Raw genomic sequence first — 15,604 nt, forward strand, 5'->3', positions numbered from 1 at the left:
TTTATTGATTTTTACAGAGAGGAAGGGAGAGGTATAGAGAGCCAGAAACATCGATGAGAGAGAAACATCGGTCAGCCGCCTCCTGCACACTCCCCACTGGGAATGTGACTGCAACCAAGGCACATGCCCCTGCCCGGAAATGAACCTGGGACCCCTGAGTCCACAGGCTGATGCTCTATCCACTGAGCCAAACCGGCCAGGGCTAAGCTGCAATTCTTGAAGCAGAAGCTGACCCCTGACCTTCTGTACAAGAGGAGGATCAGACAGTGGAAACTTCACTCAGTGTGAGAACCAGACCCCACTCTCACTCCTGCTTTGTGCCTATTGACTGGCTCATCATTGCTGGTTCCTGTCAACTCAAATGCATGAATTCTTCGGTTTCCCTTATTATTGCAATTATTTGGTGGACACAGGAGTCTGACCCCAGGTTTGGCGCTGACATCTGGCAGCTTTCAAGCCTCGCCCTCCCTTCTCCACTTCTGACCATATCTGGACACTAGGGTGAGGAAGCCTGGTGGTTTCTCCTCTGCAATGGAGGGGGTCCATCCACTCCAGCTCCTGCCCAGCACAGGACCCCGACCAGTCCTCACTCCCTGACACAGCTCACCCTGGGCCAGTCCCTCTCCCAGCTCCCTGAGGCCATTGCACCTGCTGGAGAGGCCTCCCTGCCTCCTGAGACCGAGGTTATGTCAGAGCTGCAGGTCATTTCACCCTCTGGTGTGTGGGCATCATCAGACTCAGCCTCTGAAGCTGCTGTTGGCAAGACCCTGCTGTCCTTGTACAGGGCCCACAGCCATCATCTCTGTGTGCAGAGGGAATGGAAATGGCCAACCCGCAGCCTCTCTTCTCCATAAAAACTGAGAGATCTTTGCTGCTGAGCTGTTTGTGTCCCAATCATGACTCTGAAGAAGGACCAGGAGTCAATGTCACATAAGGAGGAAACCCAGCCTCCAAAAGGATCCAGGCTGAGCCTCCCTCTGTCCCTGTGCCTGGGCTGCCTATGCTAATCTGTGGGTCCTGAGAGCCCCCTGGTGTCCTGAGCATCCCTGCAGCCACCCTGCTGTCTCTTTCAGGGAGGGTTGTGTCTGTGCTCACAGTGAATTCCCTTCACTGTGGGTCCTGCACAATAATACACTGCTGTGTCATTGGTGGTCACAGAACTCAGCCACAGGGAGAACTGGTTCTTAAAGTGTCTCTGGAGATGGAGTTTCCGCTCTTGAGGGAGGCGTTGTAGTAAGTGTCTCCATCATAGTTTATAAGCCCCATCCACTTCAGCCCCTTCCCTGGTGGCTGGTGTATCCAGCTCCAGTCATAACCACTGGTGATGGAGTAACCATAGACAGCACAGGTGAGGGAGAAGGTCTGTGAGGGCTTCACCAGTCCTGGGCCCGACTCCCACAGCTGCACCTGCGACAGGACACCTGGGGACAAGGAGCATCAGTCCTGTCAGTCATGTGCAGTCACAGCCATACCATCACCCCTGTCTCACCCCTGAGACCCTCACTTTGGGGGACTGTCACCAGGCACAGGAGAAGTCCCAGCAATCTCATCTTCTTCTAGACCACAGCTCTACCTTTCCAGAGACCTCAGCCCTGTGTGAGGAGAGAGCTGTGAGCCTGCACAGCCCAGGAGAGGATTTACCCTGGAGCATGAACAGAAATTTGCATGTTGGGCAGCCTTTCCTATAAGTGTAGGGACTGAGGTTGGGCTTACCTGGTCTTTCTGAGGACTGTCTGGGAGGCATGTCCTCTCTTGACCTCACTCAAGCATATAAATTGGGCTAAGAAAACAATATGGGTCATGAGATACATTCATTTAAGGTCAAAGCACAGCCTAAACTCTCTAAGCATAAGAAGAAATATGGAGTAGTTGAGGCAGTTTACACTATTATCTTCTCATGCATACTTCAAACAGATGTAAAAGGGATTAGTATGTGTTCTGACAGTTTATGAATTCAACACCCTAGTATATTCACAATTTCCAAATCTAATTTTATATAAATTCCACCCTTGTGTAAAATATAAAAATAAAGGAATTCACTTTCAATATCTTACATCTTAATTTAAGATGTTCCTTTACTCAGAGAAACCATTTCCTAGCACAGGAAAGTGGGACATTTGTGATCCTTGATGTTGAAAATTTTGCGACTGTGTCTACAGCTTCCTGTGGAAATGCTTCCTTTAGGCAAACCCATGGCCTATGGCCAAAACTCCAAGTAGTTACATCAGAAATAGTCATTGCTTTGAGTGGAGAAAAGACAAGAAATAAAAGGAAAGATCAGGAATGTGTACAACTCAGAATCATTGTAATCATCATCATCGTCATCGTCGTCATCATCATCATCATCATCACAATTTGCTTGCTTATAACCATTCTCATTTTCAATAGACATGTTAGTTGTCTCCACACAATTTATTTTTTAAATAAAGAAAGCAGGCGTCTACTCTTCAGATACCATTGGGAATTCATACCACAATTGCCCAATCTAAGTTGACACAAGCCTTTGAAAAAGCCAATGACAGATTAGTGAGAAAGTACAGATTCCCGCCAAGACATTGGGTCAAGATTCATTTCCAAATTTATCATCATCATCATCACCACCACCACCATCATCATCATTGTCAACATCATCATCACTATCTTCATTACCATTTGCCGACTTATAAGTACCGCACGCTAACCGATTGTGCCACTGGAGCTCTTTGCCTACTTATAATTATTCTTCTCATTTTCTGTAGAGCTGCCTTTTGTACCCACATAAGGACTCTCTTTCTTTTAATTTTGCTCATTTTGTATAGAAGTTAAGTAAAATACATAGCCATACTCTGTTTTCTATATCGTTTGACTTCTAACAACTGATGGCTCATTGCTGCCTCTTCTCCATCTGTCCCCGACGGGGAAAATCAGATAAGAAACCATAGTTTTCTCTGTAGATGTCATAGTGAGATTGAAGCCACCACCTGGAAGCAGAATTCCTCTGTGTCCCCACCAATTCGCCAAAATAAAAGCTCTGCTCCTTTCTCCTTTCCTGGCTCCATTAAAGCAGGTCTGTCTTGCACAAGGGCCTTTCCTGAATTTCTAAGGGATTTTATCTCTGTGCATAATGAACATTCTATGCCCTTTGGTGTGTTTGTTTATCATCAGCCTGTACATCTGCACCAAGCTGTCATGTATCCCTCTGTCTCTGCCTGCTGTTACCTACTTTCTTTGTTATGAGTATGACAAGAAAATAACTGTAACCACTTTGGGTCCTTCTCCAGCTTTGGTTTCACATACTTGCGGAGCACGCTGTCCAGCATTCAGGTGAGCTGCACAGCTGAGTCACTGGAGCCTCTAGTTAGTTTTAGGTAACGTGGGTCAGAAGTGTTGGTGATTAATAGTCCTTCTAGCCCAAGGGTGTCTGAATGACACTCTGTGCCATTGGTCCATGGGACAAAGTTGTTTTTGTTTACAACAGACTTTCTAACTCAGAGACATCAGAGGTAAGTGCATAATCAAGAATCCAGAGGTTCCCTGAGGGAAATGTGACATGAAGAGGAAACCAGCCCAAACCTCCAACTGCACCTGCTGCTGGGATGGTCCATGTGTTCAGGGACCCTGAGCGCCCCCTGGTGGTCACAGACTCTGCTGCAGGGAGGTTTGTGTCTGGGTTCACACTGACTTCCCCTTACTGTGTGTCCCTTGCACAGTAATACATGGCTGTATCCTCGGCAATCAGGCTGCTGAGTTCCATGTAGACTGTGCTCGTGGATGTGTCTCTAGTCATGGAGACTCTGCCTTGGAACTTCTGTGCATAATTTGTGTTTCCATTGTTAGGGTTAACTTCCCCAATCCACTCAAGCCCCTGTCCTGGAGCCTGTCGCACCCATTGCATCCCGTAGCTGGTGAAGGTGTTTCCAGAAGCCTTGCAGGAGACCTTCACGGAGTCCCCAGGCTTCCTCACCTCAGCCCCAGACTGCACCAGCTGCGCCTGGGAGTGGACATCTGTGGAGAGGAGACAGGAGAGGGTGGAAATCCCCCTTGACTCTCCCTGGTCCCCTCCTCAACCCAGGGACTGGGGAGCCCCTTACCTGTAGCCACAGCCACCAGGAGGAGGGTCTCCACCTCCAGTCCATGGTGAGGGGCTGTGCTGTGAGCACTTCTGTAGTGGAAGGTGTGGCTGTGGGTGATGCCCCCAGGGCACAGACTTATCCATATTTATCCTAGTCTACCTCCCCCCTTTGCATATTCATGAGGCAGAGTATTTCATAGCTTAGGTCTTGACCCCAACTGAGATAAGATGAATGTCAGAGGGACCAGCTCAGTGGAAGTCTCAGGGTCCAAGTCCTTATTCTTTTTAAAAAATATATAGTTATTTTTAAAGGTATTACATATGTCCTCTTTTCCCCCATTGATCCCTTCTAGACCTCCCCCACCCCGTACCCCATACCCGAGGCCTTCACCATCCTATTATCTGTGTCCATGGGTTATGTATGTATGCATACCAGTTCCTTGGTTGATCTCTACCCACCCTTCCACCCTCCCCTACCTTTTCTCTGAGATTCCACACTATGTTTCATGCTTCTAGGTCTCAGCCCATTTTTTATATTAGTTGACTTTGTTCATTAAATTCCATCTATGAGTGAGACCATGTGATACTTGTCTTTCTCTGACTTACTTATTTTACTTAGCACAATACTCTCCAGGACCCTAAATGCTGTCTCAAAGGGTAAGAGATCCTTCCTTTTACTGCTGCATAATATTCCATTGTATAAATATACCATGGCTTTTTATCCACTCGCCTACTGATGGGGACTTGGGCTGTTTCCAGATGTTAGCTATTGTAAATTTTGATGTTATGAACATAGGCATGCATACATTCTTTCTTTTTGGTGTTTTGGGTTTCTTAGGATATATCCCCAGAAGTGGGATCACTGGGTCAAATGGCAGTTCCATATTTTATCTTTTGAGGAAATTCTATACAGTTTCCCATAATGGCTGCATCAGTCTGAATTCCCACCAGTAGTGTACTAAGGTTTCCTCTTCTTTTTTTAAAAAAAAATATTTTATTGATTTTTTACAGAGAGGAAGGGAGAGGGATAGAGAGTTAGAAACATTGATGAGAGAGAAACATCGATCAGCTGCCTCCTACACAATCCCTAGTGGGGATGTGCCAGCAACCAAGGTACATGTCTTTGACCAGAATCAAACCTGGGACCCTTGAGTCTGCATGCTGACGCTCTATCCACTGAGCAAAACCAGTTAGGGCTAGGGTTTCCTTTTATCCACATCCTTGTCTGCACTTCTCATTTGCTGATTTGTTGATGGAAGCCATTCTGACAGATGTGAGGTGATAACTCATTGTCTTACGATTTTATCTCTCTGATGATTAGTGAATTTTTTCATATGTCTCTTGGCCTTCTGTATGTCCCCTTTGGAGAAATGTGTTTTAGGTCCTTTCCCCATTTTTAACTAGATTGTCTTCCTTTTGTTAAGTTGTATGTGTTCCTTATAAGTAAAGTTTTTTATTTTGATGTAGTCCCATTTGTTTATTTTCTCTTTAGTTTCCTTTGCCTTAGGAGATGTATCTGTAAACATATTGCAACTAGAGATGTCTGAGATTTTGCTGCCTATGCTTTCTTTTCTTCTAGGATTTTTATGGTTTCACTAGTAGCCGGTGCACGAAATTCGTTCACTGGGGTAGGGGGGGAAAGGGGCCCCTCAGTCTGGCCTTCACCCTCTCCAATCTGAGACCCCTCAGGGAATGTCCAACTGCCTGCTTGTGCCCACACTTTTAACAGATAACAGCTCCATTGTTGTTTCTTTCTTATGCTTAAAACCATTGGAATTAGTAGGTATTCAAAGTGTGTATATATTTTGGGGGGACACTCTGTATATCTCTAGTCAGCAGTGAAAGAAACCAACAGCAGATTTGGAACCCCCAGACAGGGAACCTTGCTCACTCCCCACATGTCTCCCCACTTCACTTTCCACCTTCGTGGGCAGCAGGAGAATCAACGTTTTCTCTCATTAATTCGAAAAAGCACGATCTGTCACCTGCTGCCCGGCAGGAGTGCACTAGGCCCCAAGCAAGAGAGGCTCAGTCAGGGCAGCCTTCGCTCATGGGTGCTGGCACCCAAAGTGCACATTCCTCATCTACAGTCGCCCCGACTATCCCACTGTTTCACTGAGAGGACGGAATTCCTCTCCGCCTCTGGGTTCTTGATCTTGAACGCTGACTGAAGGCACCTCAGCGAGGGCCGCTCGCACCCACCAGGTGTGTCTGTCTGCATCTGCTCCTGCCTCAGCACCTGCATTAACTCCCCCAGAGGTGATCTCGTAGCTGCACTGGCCTCCATGGGAACAGAGCATCACCACTCCGCCCTCTCACTGTCATCTCGCAGGCGCCCACCCTCAGCACCCAGAAGACCCAGACACTCTCCAAAGGACGTGAGCGCATCAGAGGGGATGTGTGCACATCCTGTGGGGGTGTTAAGCATGCTGGGTTGATGGAAGTGCAGTGGGAACTTGTGTGCGCCTTGGTTTGCAACTGTTGCAGGCTTTGTGGGAGCATGACAGTGTGCTGGGGGATGTTCGCACTCCAGGGGGGGATGTGCACAGTGGAGGCCTCTGGCTTTGCAGATCCGCAAACCCCCGTGTTGAGGCCAGGACATCAGTCTGGCCCACCATGGTGGTTGTCCCTGCGATCCTGCACATTCTGGGCCAGCAGGCGGATCTTGTGCAGCCACTCCTGGGCACTGATGGCCTGCAGGCGCTACTTCAGCTCAGCCTGCAGGCTCCTCTTGGCTCGCTCACAGCTGTCACCACCGCCATGTGGGGAGTACAGGCCGCCCTCTGCCGGCCTGACTCCCCTGTCCAGAGGCTCTCTGCGCTGCTCACCTTCCCAGAGTGACTGGGGCTGGGCGGAAGCCAGGTATCCTGCCCTGCCCAACCCTGGCCGATCCGCCCCTGTGTGAGCTGCTGCCCCACCAGGAAGGGTCACGGATCCGGGCCCTGGGGCCGCGGACAGCCTCAAGCACTGCCCCCCACCTGGCAGGGTCACAGATCCGGGTCCCAGACCGCAGACAGCCTCAAGCGTTGCCGCCTGCCCGCCAGGTCATAGATCCAGGTCCTGGGACAGCGGACAGCCTCCCGTGCTGCCTCTTGCCCGGCAGGGTCACAGATCCGGGTCTCACACCGCGGACAGCCTTGCCCACTGCCACCTCCCTTCAGTATGCAAATTAGCCGCCATCTTGTTGCTTCAGGGTGGGGGTCCCCACTGGGGTGCCTGCCCAGTCTGGATGAGGGGATGATGGCTGTTTGCAGCTGGTCACACCCCCGTCAGGGTAGGGGGCCCCATTGTGGTGCCTGGCCAGTCTGGGTGAGGGGCTGAGGGCCGTTTTCAGGCTGGCTGGCGACTGAAGCTCCCAACCTCTCCTTTTTTCATTTTTCTTTTTTTATTCTGGAATTTATTTACCTTCTATGGCTGTCACTGGAGCTGAGAGCTGGTTTTAGCTCTGAGGCCCGGCTGCAGCTCTGACACCTCTGCTGCTGAAAGCAGGGATTTGCGTTTGTTCTATAATTGAAACAATGTTGCAGTCCTGCTGGCTGAAGCACTGCTGGCAGAAAGCAGGTTTCTGGATTTTGTTTAGTGTCTATATTTGCAACATAATTTCTTAGAGTGCAAGCTCAGATGCCGGCAGTGGCAGGTGGGGAACCTTGGCTTCCTCCTTCACTGGAGCAAGCAAGCCTCCTGTTCGCTTCAGCTGCCTGGTGCCTGCCGCCATCTTGGTTGGCAGTTAATTTGCATATCACCCTGATTAGCCAATGGGAAGTGTGTCGGAGGTATGGTTAATTACCATGTTTGTCTATTATTAGATAGGATGCCTTACATTGAGTATTTTATCTGTTTTGAGTTTATTCTTGTGTGTGGTGGAAGTTGGTGATCTAGTTTCATTTCTTTGCATGTATCTGTCCAATTTTCCCAATGCCATTTATTGAAGGGACTGTCATTACTCCATTGTATTCTTCTCCTTCCTTTGTTAAATATTAATTGAGTGTAATGGATTGGGTCTATTTCTGGAGTCTCTATTCAGTTCCATTGATGGATATGCTTGTTCTTGTGCCAATACCAGGCTGTTTTGATTACAATGGCTTTGTACAATAATACTATATCTGGTATTGTGATCCCTCACATTTTGTTGTCCTTTTTCAAGATTGCTGTGGCTATTCATATATATATATATATATATAGAGAGAGAGAGAGAGAGAGAGAGAATTTAATCTAGACCTGTTAAATATGCTGTTGGTATTTTAATAGGTATTTAATTGAACCTGTAGATTGCTTGGGGTAGTATGGACATTTTAATGATGTTAAGTATACCAATCCATGAACACGGTATATTTTTCAACTAATTTTTATCTTGCACTATCTCTTTTTTCAAAGTCATGTAGTTTTCTGAGTACAAGTATTTTACTTACTTGGTTAGGTTTATTCCTAAGTATTTTAATTTTTTGTTGCAATAGTAAATGGGATTGTTTTGTGTCTCTTTCTGAAAATTCATTATGTATCCTATCTAATAAAAGAGAAATATGGTAATTAACTGTAACTTCACTGCCCTTCCCATTGGCTAATTAACTGCCAACCAAGATGGCGGCCGGCTGCCAGGCAGCTGAAGTGAACAGGAGGCTTGCTTGCTCCAGTGACAGAGGTAGCCAAGGTTCCCCGCCTGCCTTGCCAGCCTCTGAGCTTGCTCTCTAAGAAACATTGTTGCAAGTATAGAAGCTAAACAAAACCCCAGAAACCTGCTTTCAGCCGTCAGAGCTGGAGTGAGCTGGACCGAAACAATGTTACAATTATAGAACCCAAACAAAACCAGATCCCTGCTTTCAGCAGCTGAGGCCTCAAGCTGGAACTGGCCTCAGAGCTAAAGCCTACTCTCAGCTCCAGTGACAGCTATAGAAGGTAAATAAATCCCAGAATAAAAAGAAAAAAGAAAAAAGGAGAGGTTGGGAGCTTCAGTTGCCTGCCAGCCTGAAAACGGCCCTCAGCCCCTCACCAGACTGGCCAGGCACCCCAGTGGAGACCCCCACCGTGAAGGGGATGTGACCAGCTGCAAACAGCCATCATCTCCTCATCCAGGCTGGCCACCACCCAAGCGGGACCCCCACCCTGATCCGGGACACCCTTCAGGGCAAACCAGCCGGCCCCCACCCATGCACCAGGACTCTATCCTATATAGTAAAAGGGTAATATGCCTCCCAGCACCAGGATCAGCAGAGCAGCGAGGCCTCCCAAACCCAGGATCAGCGGAGCTGCGAGGCCTCCTGGCACCGGGATAAGTGGAGCTGCGAGGCCTCACTGCCCAGGTGTCAAGTGAAGCCGCAAGACAGGGGGCAGCGCCCAAACCCCCGATAGCCCTGTGGCTCTGTGTGTGACAGGGGGCGGGGCCACAACCTCCCCATCCGCCCTGCTCTGTTCCTACCAGGGGAAGGCGCCCCAACCCCCTAATCAGGCCTACTTTGTGCCTGAGAGGGGGTAGCTCCCCAACCCCCTGATTGGCCCTGCTCTGTGTGTGACGGGGTAGAGTCGCAACCTCCCCATCGGTCCTGCCCTGAGTGTGACAGCAGTGGTGCCCCAACCCCCTGATATGCCCTGCTCTGTGTGTGACAGGGGTCAGTGCCCCAACTCCCCTATCGGCCCTACTCTGTGCATGATAGGGGGGAGCTCCCCAACCCCCTGATCCGCCCTGCTTGGTGCTTGACAGAGGGGAGCACACCGACCCCCTGATGGGCCGTGCTCTGTGCATGACAGGGGGGAGCTCTCCAACCCCCTGATCGGCCCTACCCTGAATGTGACTGGGGGTGGCATCACAACCTCCCGAACCGCCCTGCTCTGTGCATGATGGGGGCGGCACCCCAACTCCCCAATCGGCCCTACTCTGAGCCCAACCAGGGGCTGAACCTAGGGATTGGACCTGCCCTCAGCCACCTGGGAGCAGGCCTAAGCCAGCAGGGCGTTATCTCCTGAGGGGTCCCAGACTGTGAGAGTGCACAAGTGGGGCTGAGGGACACCCCCCGCCTGCCAGTGCACACATTTTTGTGCGCCAGGCCTCTAGTATATTTATAAAGGCTAATATGCAAAGTGCCCCCTTGGGATTTGAACTGGGAGACCAGGAGTTTGATCAGTCACTATGACATATGCTGACCACCAGGAGGTGGTGTGGAATGAAGGAAGGCTGTGGCTGGCAGCTGGCAGCCAGGGAAGGAGGGCTTCAGTCAGTAGCTAGAAAGTCCTGATTGGCCCTGATCGCTGGCCAGGCCTAGGGACCCTACCCATGCACAGGTTTCCTGCACCAGGCCTCTAGTTGGTCTATGAAAATACCATGGGTTTCTGGGTTTTAATTTTGTATCTTGCTACATTGCTGAATTTGCTTATTAAATCTAGTAGTTTTTGGTGGAGTCTTTAGAGTTTTCTATGTACAATATCATGTCATCTGTGAATAATAAGAATTTTACTTCCTCCTTTCTAATGTAAATGCCTTTTATTGCTTCTTCTTGTCTGATCACTGTGGCTAGGACTTCCAGTACTATGTTGAGTAAGAGTGGTGAAAATGGACATCCCTGTCTTGTTTCTGTTCTTACAGGAAATAGTTTTCATGTTTGCCCATTGAGTATGATGTTGGCTGTAGGTTTGTCATATACGGCCTTCATTATGTTGGGGTAAGATTCCTCTATTCCCACTTTGCTGAGAGATTTATATCTAAAAATGAGTGTTGGATTTTGTCGAATGCTTTTTCTGTGTCTATTGATGTGGTCATGTGATTTTTGTATTTCAATTTCTTTATGGGATGTATCACGTTTATTGATTTGGGAGTATTGTACCAGACTTGCATTCCTGGAATAAATCCCACTTGGTTATGGCATATGATCTTTTTAATAGATCAGATTTGCTAATATTTTGTTGAGGATTTTAGCATCTATGTTCATCAGGGATATATTGACCTGTAACTGTTTTTTCTTTCTGGTGTCTTTATCTGGTTTTGGAATTAGGATAATGCTGGCCTCTTAAAAAGAGCATGGAAGTTTTCTAAACTCTTGAAATATTGGAATAATTTTAGAAGTATAGGTGATAGTTCTTTGACTGTTTGTTAAATATCCCCTGTTAGGCCATCCTGACCAGGGCTTTTCTTGCTGGGAATTTTTTGATTCCTGCTTCTATTTCCTCACTTGTTATTAGTCTATTCAGGTTTTCTGATTCTTCCTGTTTCAGTTTTGGGAGATTGTGTTTTTGTAGAAATCCCTCCATTTCATCCACATTGTAAGCGTGTTGGCATATAGTTGTTCACAGTATTTTCTTACAATCTTTTGTATGTCTGTGGTGTCAGTGGTTACTTCTCGTCTCTCCTTTCTGATTTTATTTATTTCGGGTCTCTCTCTTTGTTTCTTGATGAGTCTGGCAAATAGCTCATCAATTTGTTTATCTTTTCAAGAAACTAGCTCTTGGTTTCACCAAGTCCTAATCTTGGTTGGAGGATGTGTGTCTCCTGCCAGGTCCCTGACCTCTGTGAAGATAGAGATCCTCCCATTGTGGAACCAGCCTCCACAGGACATGCTCCTCATTGTGAGCCCAGCATTGGGTGACATGGGGCCACCTGGACCAGCTCTGGGCTTTGATACCTGCATGTCTTCTTCCTGGTGAGTGTGTCTCCAAAATGTTGCCCCTAGTGAGATACTAAATCCATCCCTGTGCCTGCCCCTTACAATTCAGATATCCCGAAGCCATAGAAACACCCCCTTGTGTGTGGTTCTCATGTCTCATTGAGTTGGGTAAATGTTCTGATAGAGCAGGATATTCACAGTCATCTCAGCAGTAGTGTCCAACTTTCAGTTTGGATTGTTTGTATGAAGAGAGGAAGCCTCAGGCCTTATAGCAGTGGTTCTCAACCTTCTGGCCCTTTAAGTACAGTTCCTCATGTTGTGACCCAACCATAAAATTATTTTCATTGCTACTTCATAACTGTAATGTTGCTACTGTTATGAATTATAATGTAAATATCTGATATGCAGGATGGTCTTAGGGAACCCCTGTGAAAGGGTCATTCGACTGCCAAAGGGGTCGCGACCCACAGGTTGAGAACCGCTGCCTTAGAGGAAACCTTTGCCCAGCTCCCTCTCTCCTTCTCCTGGGGCAGCAGCCTGAGCTCCTGAGCCCTGAGCGCCCCCTACTGCCTAGTTCTGCCTCTGCATGGGAGGGTCCTGTCAGGGTTCATAGGGCATTGACCTCTCAGCATCTCTAAGTCCAGTAGTGAAGGCTGTGCCCTGATGTCAGATTGCTCCCTCAGGGACACCTTGTGTTATTGATGTCTGGAAAGAGTGCACTGTCCTTACTGAACCCTGATACTCTATAGGGAGACACAAAACCAGGGCTTTAGGAAGCCACTAGGGAGCCCTTCCCTGTAGCTCCCAGTTGCTAGACATTGCTGACCCTCCCCTCATCCAGAAGCTCCCAGGGGCCCTGGGGCCACTTACGTCCTTCGGTTCCTCTTGTTGAAGGTCTCATTTGAGTATCCCCTCATTGGGCCAAATCTCACAGCACTTTCAGTATTTAATAAATCACACACACACACACACACACACACACACACACACATGCTCACACACACTGATGATTTTCATTGCTATAAAATCTACATTTGCCACTCTTCTCTGTACATAGCACATGAGCAGGAACCACATGTGGGTTCTGGGTCTGGGTGTGATGTTCTTTGGAAGCTGATCAAATGCACCCACAATACAAACACAGAATTTGAAGAGCAGGCACTAGTGAGTCCGTATTCTTGCAGGACCTATACACAGAGATGCAGGTTAAAACAGGTCAGGGTTGCTCCAGGGAGAGTCAGAAGTGGGGCTGAGTCACACTTTGACTGCAGGGGTGCATTGCTGGGAGTTCCCTGCAGATAGGTCATGAAGCAGGAATCACACCTCAGTACTCGGAGGGGAGGAGGTAGCAGCATTGTCAGCTGCCAGGTGAGGCTGCTCTCCCAGGTCACCTGGTGCACTGGCAGGTGAGTAAGTCCAGCTATGGGAGGGACCCTGGCTTCTTCAGGTCTCCTGGTTCTAGGAAGGTCTAGGAGTCTGTCTATTCTTGGTGTCCATCCTGATGGTTAACTTCCCCGTGAGCTACCGCCCTGTTGCCCTCAGTCCACTGCCTCCCACATGGAAACACTCACTGCTCAGAGACCCACAGCTGCACCCTCAGCCCCTGAAGGAGCCTCCATCTCCTCCAGCATCAGTGTCTCTGGTTCACCCTCATGGGTAGTCCTGCGCTGAGTACACTGTTGGGAGTGAGAATTCAGACTCTGCTGGTTACTCAGGTTCCTACATGGAGAGTTCAGGGACATCCCCATTTCCTCAGGCCCGTGGGTCTGTGCTGGTCCATCAAGCACCTGGCAGGTGTGTGCCACCACTTCCTGTAAGTCAGTGTACAGTTATCCTCTATGTGGCTCTTGTCCTGATGGGTTGTTACATGTATGCCCTGCATCAAGCAACATCCTTTCTAAACAATGTTCACAGCAAAGTGATGACTCAAATGAATCTCTGTCGCTTCAGGAAATGTCCATCAGGGATGTTCCTGCATGAAGGGGGTTGATGGCAGCTTCAGGCCACTTGTCTGGGATGTGTCCTATGTAACTCCGGAGGAATGCACATGTCAAATGAATAGATGAAGTGGGTTGCGTGTATTGATGACTAAAATTTTATAGAAGACAGCAAGGGGCACTGGAGTGCCTGTCTGAAGTAAGGGGCCTTGTAGGGCAGTGTGTACCAGTCTGAGGACACAGAGTTTGAGGTTCTTTTTTAAAAATACTAGAGGCCCAATGCACGAAATTCAAGCAAGAGTAGGCCTTCCTTTCCCCGGCTGCCGGCACCAGCTTCCCTCTGGCACCCAAGACCCGGAGTTCCCTCCAACCACTGGCAGGCCCCCAGGACCCAGGCTTCCCTTGCAGCCCCGGCTTCATCTGGAAGGTCATCTGGAAGGATGTTTGGTCTAATTAGAATATTATGCTTTTATTATTATAGATATTTTATTCATTTCAGAGAGGGAGAGAGAGAAATTTAGAAGCATCAGTGGTGAGAGAATTATGGATCTGCTGCCTCCAGCATGCTCCCTGCTGGGGAACCAATCTTGTGGGCATGTGCCTTCACCTGAATCAAATCATGACCTCCTGGGTCATAGGACAATGCTCTAGCACAGAGCCACATCGACTGGGCCAGAGAGTGTGAGCTTAAACCCGAGGGCACTGATGTCAGTGCTGTTTCCCTTTGAAGGAAATGTGTTCCCATCAGGGATGTGAGAATAGTCAGGCTGATCTTCTCATGGAGAAGGTCCTGTAAGGAACTGGTGAAGGGAACCTCTAGTGCCTGTTCATAACTCACCTGCAAACACAGTGCTCCTTCTCCTTCGGATCCCAACGATGATGTGAGAACATAGAAATTCAAAGAAAAAGACATGCTCTTCCCTGGGAGCAAGGAACAACATTGAGAGGCAAGGAAAACACCCATCACAATAGGAAGCCTGCCCCTCTGCACCTGCCCAAGAATAGAGAAGTGTGACCTGCAGGTCCTGAGCTCCCCCTGCTGGTCCTGAGCGCCCCCTGAAGCCCAGCCCTGCTGTCTCCTCAGGGAGGTTTGTGTCAGGGCTCACAATGACTTCCCTTCACTGTGTCTTGTACAGTAATACACGGCTGTGTCCTCAGATGTCAGTTTGGTCATTTTAAGAGAGACTGTGCTCGTAGGGTTGTCCCTGGAGATTGTGAATCTTCCTTGAACTGCTGGAGAATAGTATTGATCCTTTCCAGTTGGTTTACTCACTCTTGCAACCCACTGCAGCCCCTTCCCTGGAGCCTGGCGGACCCAGTCCATGCTGTAGTCAGTGAAAGTGAATCCAGAGGCTTTGCAGGAGAGGCTCAGAGACCCCCCAGGCGGCACCACACCTCCCCCAGACTCCACCAGCTGAACTTGGCACAGGCCACCTGCAAACAAAGACACAGATTGAGAACTGCCCCGTGTGACCCAGTCCCCAACAGCCTGATGCACAAGGATGCACCTTTGACAGTGAAGAAAAGGGCAGCCCAGATGAGCGCAGACCCCATGGTGTGGATACTGAGAGGCTCACACAGCAGGGTTCCTCTCCAGGGTTTACAGGGAACCAGCCTGGCAGGCTTTCATGAGCAGGGGAGGGACAGCATTTGCATGTATTTCCCTGAAGACCTGTTTTAGCAGCCAGAGGGCTCCTCCCTCCTTGTAAACACCAAGGGACTGGGGATGGCCTTATGGGAAGGGCTGGTGGACAAGGGTGCCTGGGCCAGGATTCAGGGGCACGTGGCTAGTCTGCACACTCTAGCAGCTTATCTGTGAATAGTGAATAGACACACTCTGCCAGGACGGAAAGTGGGACTTTTAAGGTTCTCCAGTGCAGGTTGCTCATAAAACCTCTCAGGAGACATCCTGGGGCAGGATTTTGGTTGTTCTGAGCCTCATGGTCTGAGGACAGGTTGTCTTAACCAGCTTCCTGAGACAAGGCAGGCATGTCTGCCATGGGGAAGCCTTCCCTGGCATTTCTGAA

General features: G+C 48.9%; 1 long non-coding RNA gene and 1 gene segment (V, D, J or C); both read right to left on the reverse strand.

Moving 5' to 3' along the window:
- Positions 1 to 3,667: 3,667 nt before the first annotated feature.
- LOC138999359 (immunoglobulin heavy variable 1-46-like) lies at positions 3,668 to 4,463 on the reverse strand. The segment is given in 3 exon segments: positions 3,668 to 3,984; positions 4,071 to 4,141; positions 4,423 to 4,463. Coding segments are annotated over 3 exon segments (429 nt in total).
- Positions 4,464 to 14,703: 10,240 nt separating this feature from the next.
- On the reverse strand, positions 14,704 to 15,171 carry LOC138999239 (uncharacterized). Its single transcript, XR_011469343.1, has 2 exons — positions 15,086 to 15,171; positions 14,704 to 15,011 (listed from the first exon to the last, which is right to left on the reverse strand). It is a non-coding gene; the product is annotated as an uncharacterized lncRNA (long non-coding RNA).
- Positions 15,172 to 15,604: the final 433 nt, after the last annotated feature.

This window comes from Myotis yumanensis, unplaced genomic scaffold, assembly GCF_028538775.1.
Source record: "Myotis yumanensis isolate MYYU_CA2020_CCGP unplaced genomic scaffold, mMyoYum1.0.hap1 SCAF_22, whole genome shotgun sequence".
NCBI lineage: Eukaryota > Metazoa > Chordata > Mammalia > Chiroptera > Vespertilionidae > Myotis > Myotis yumanensis.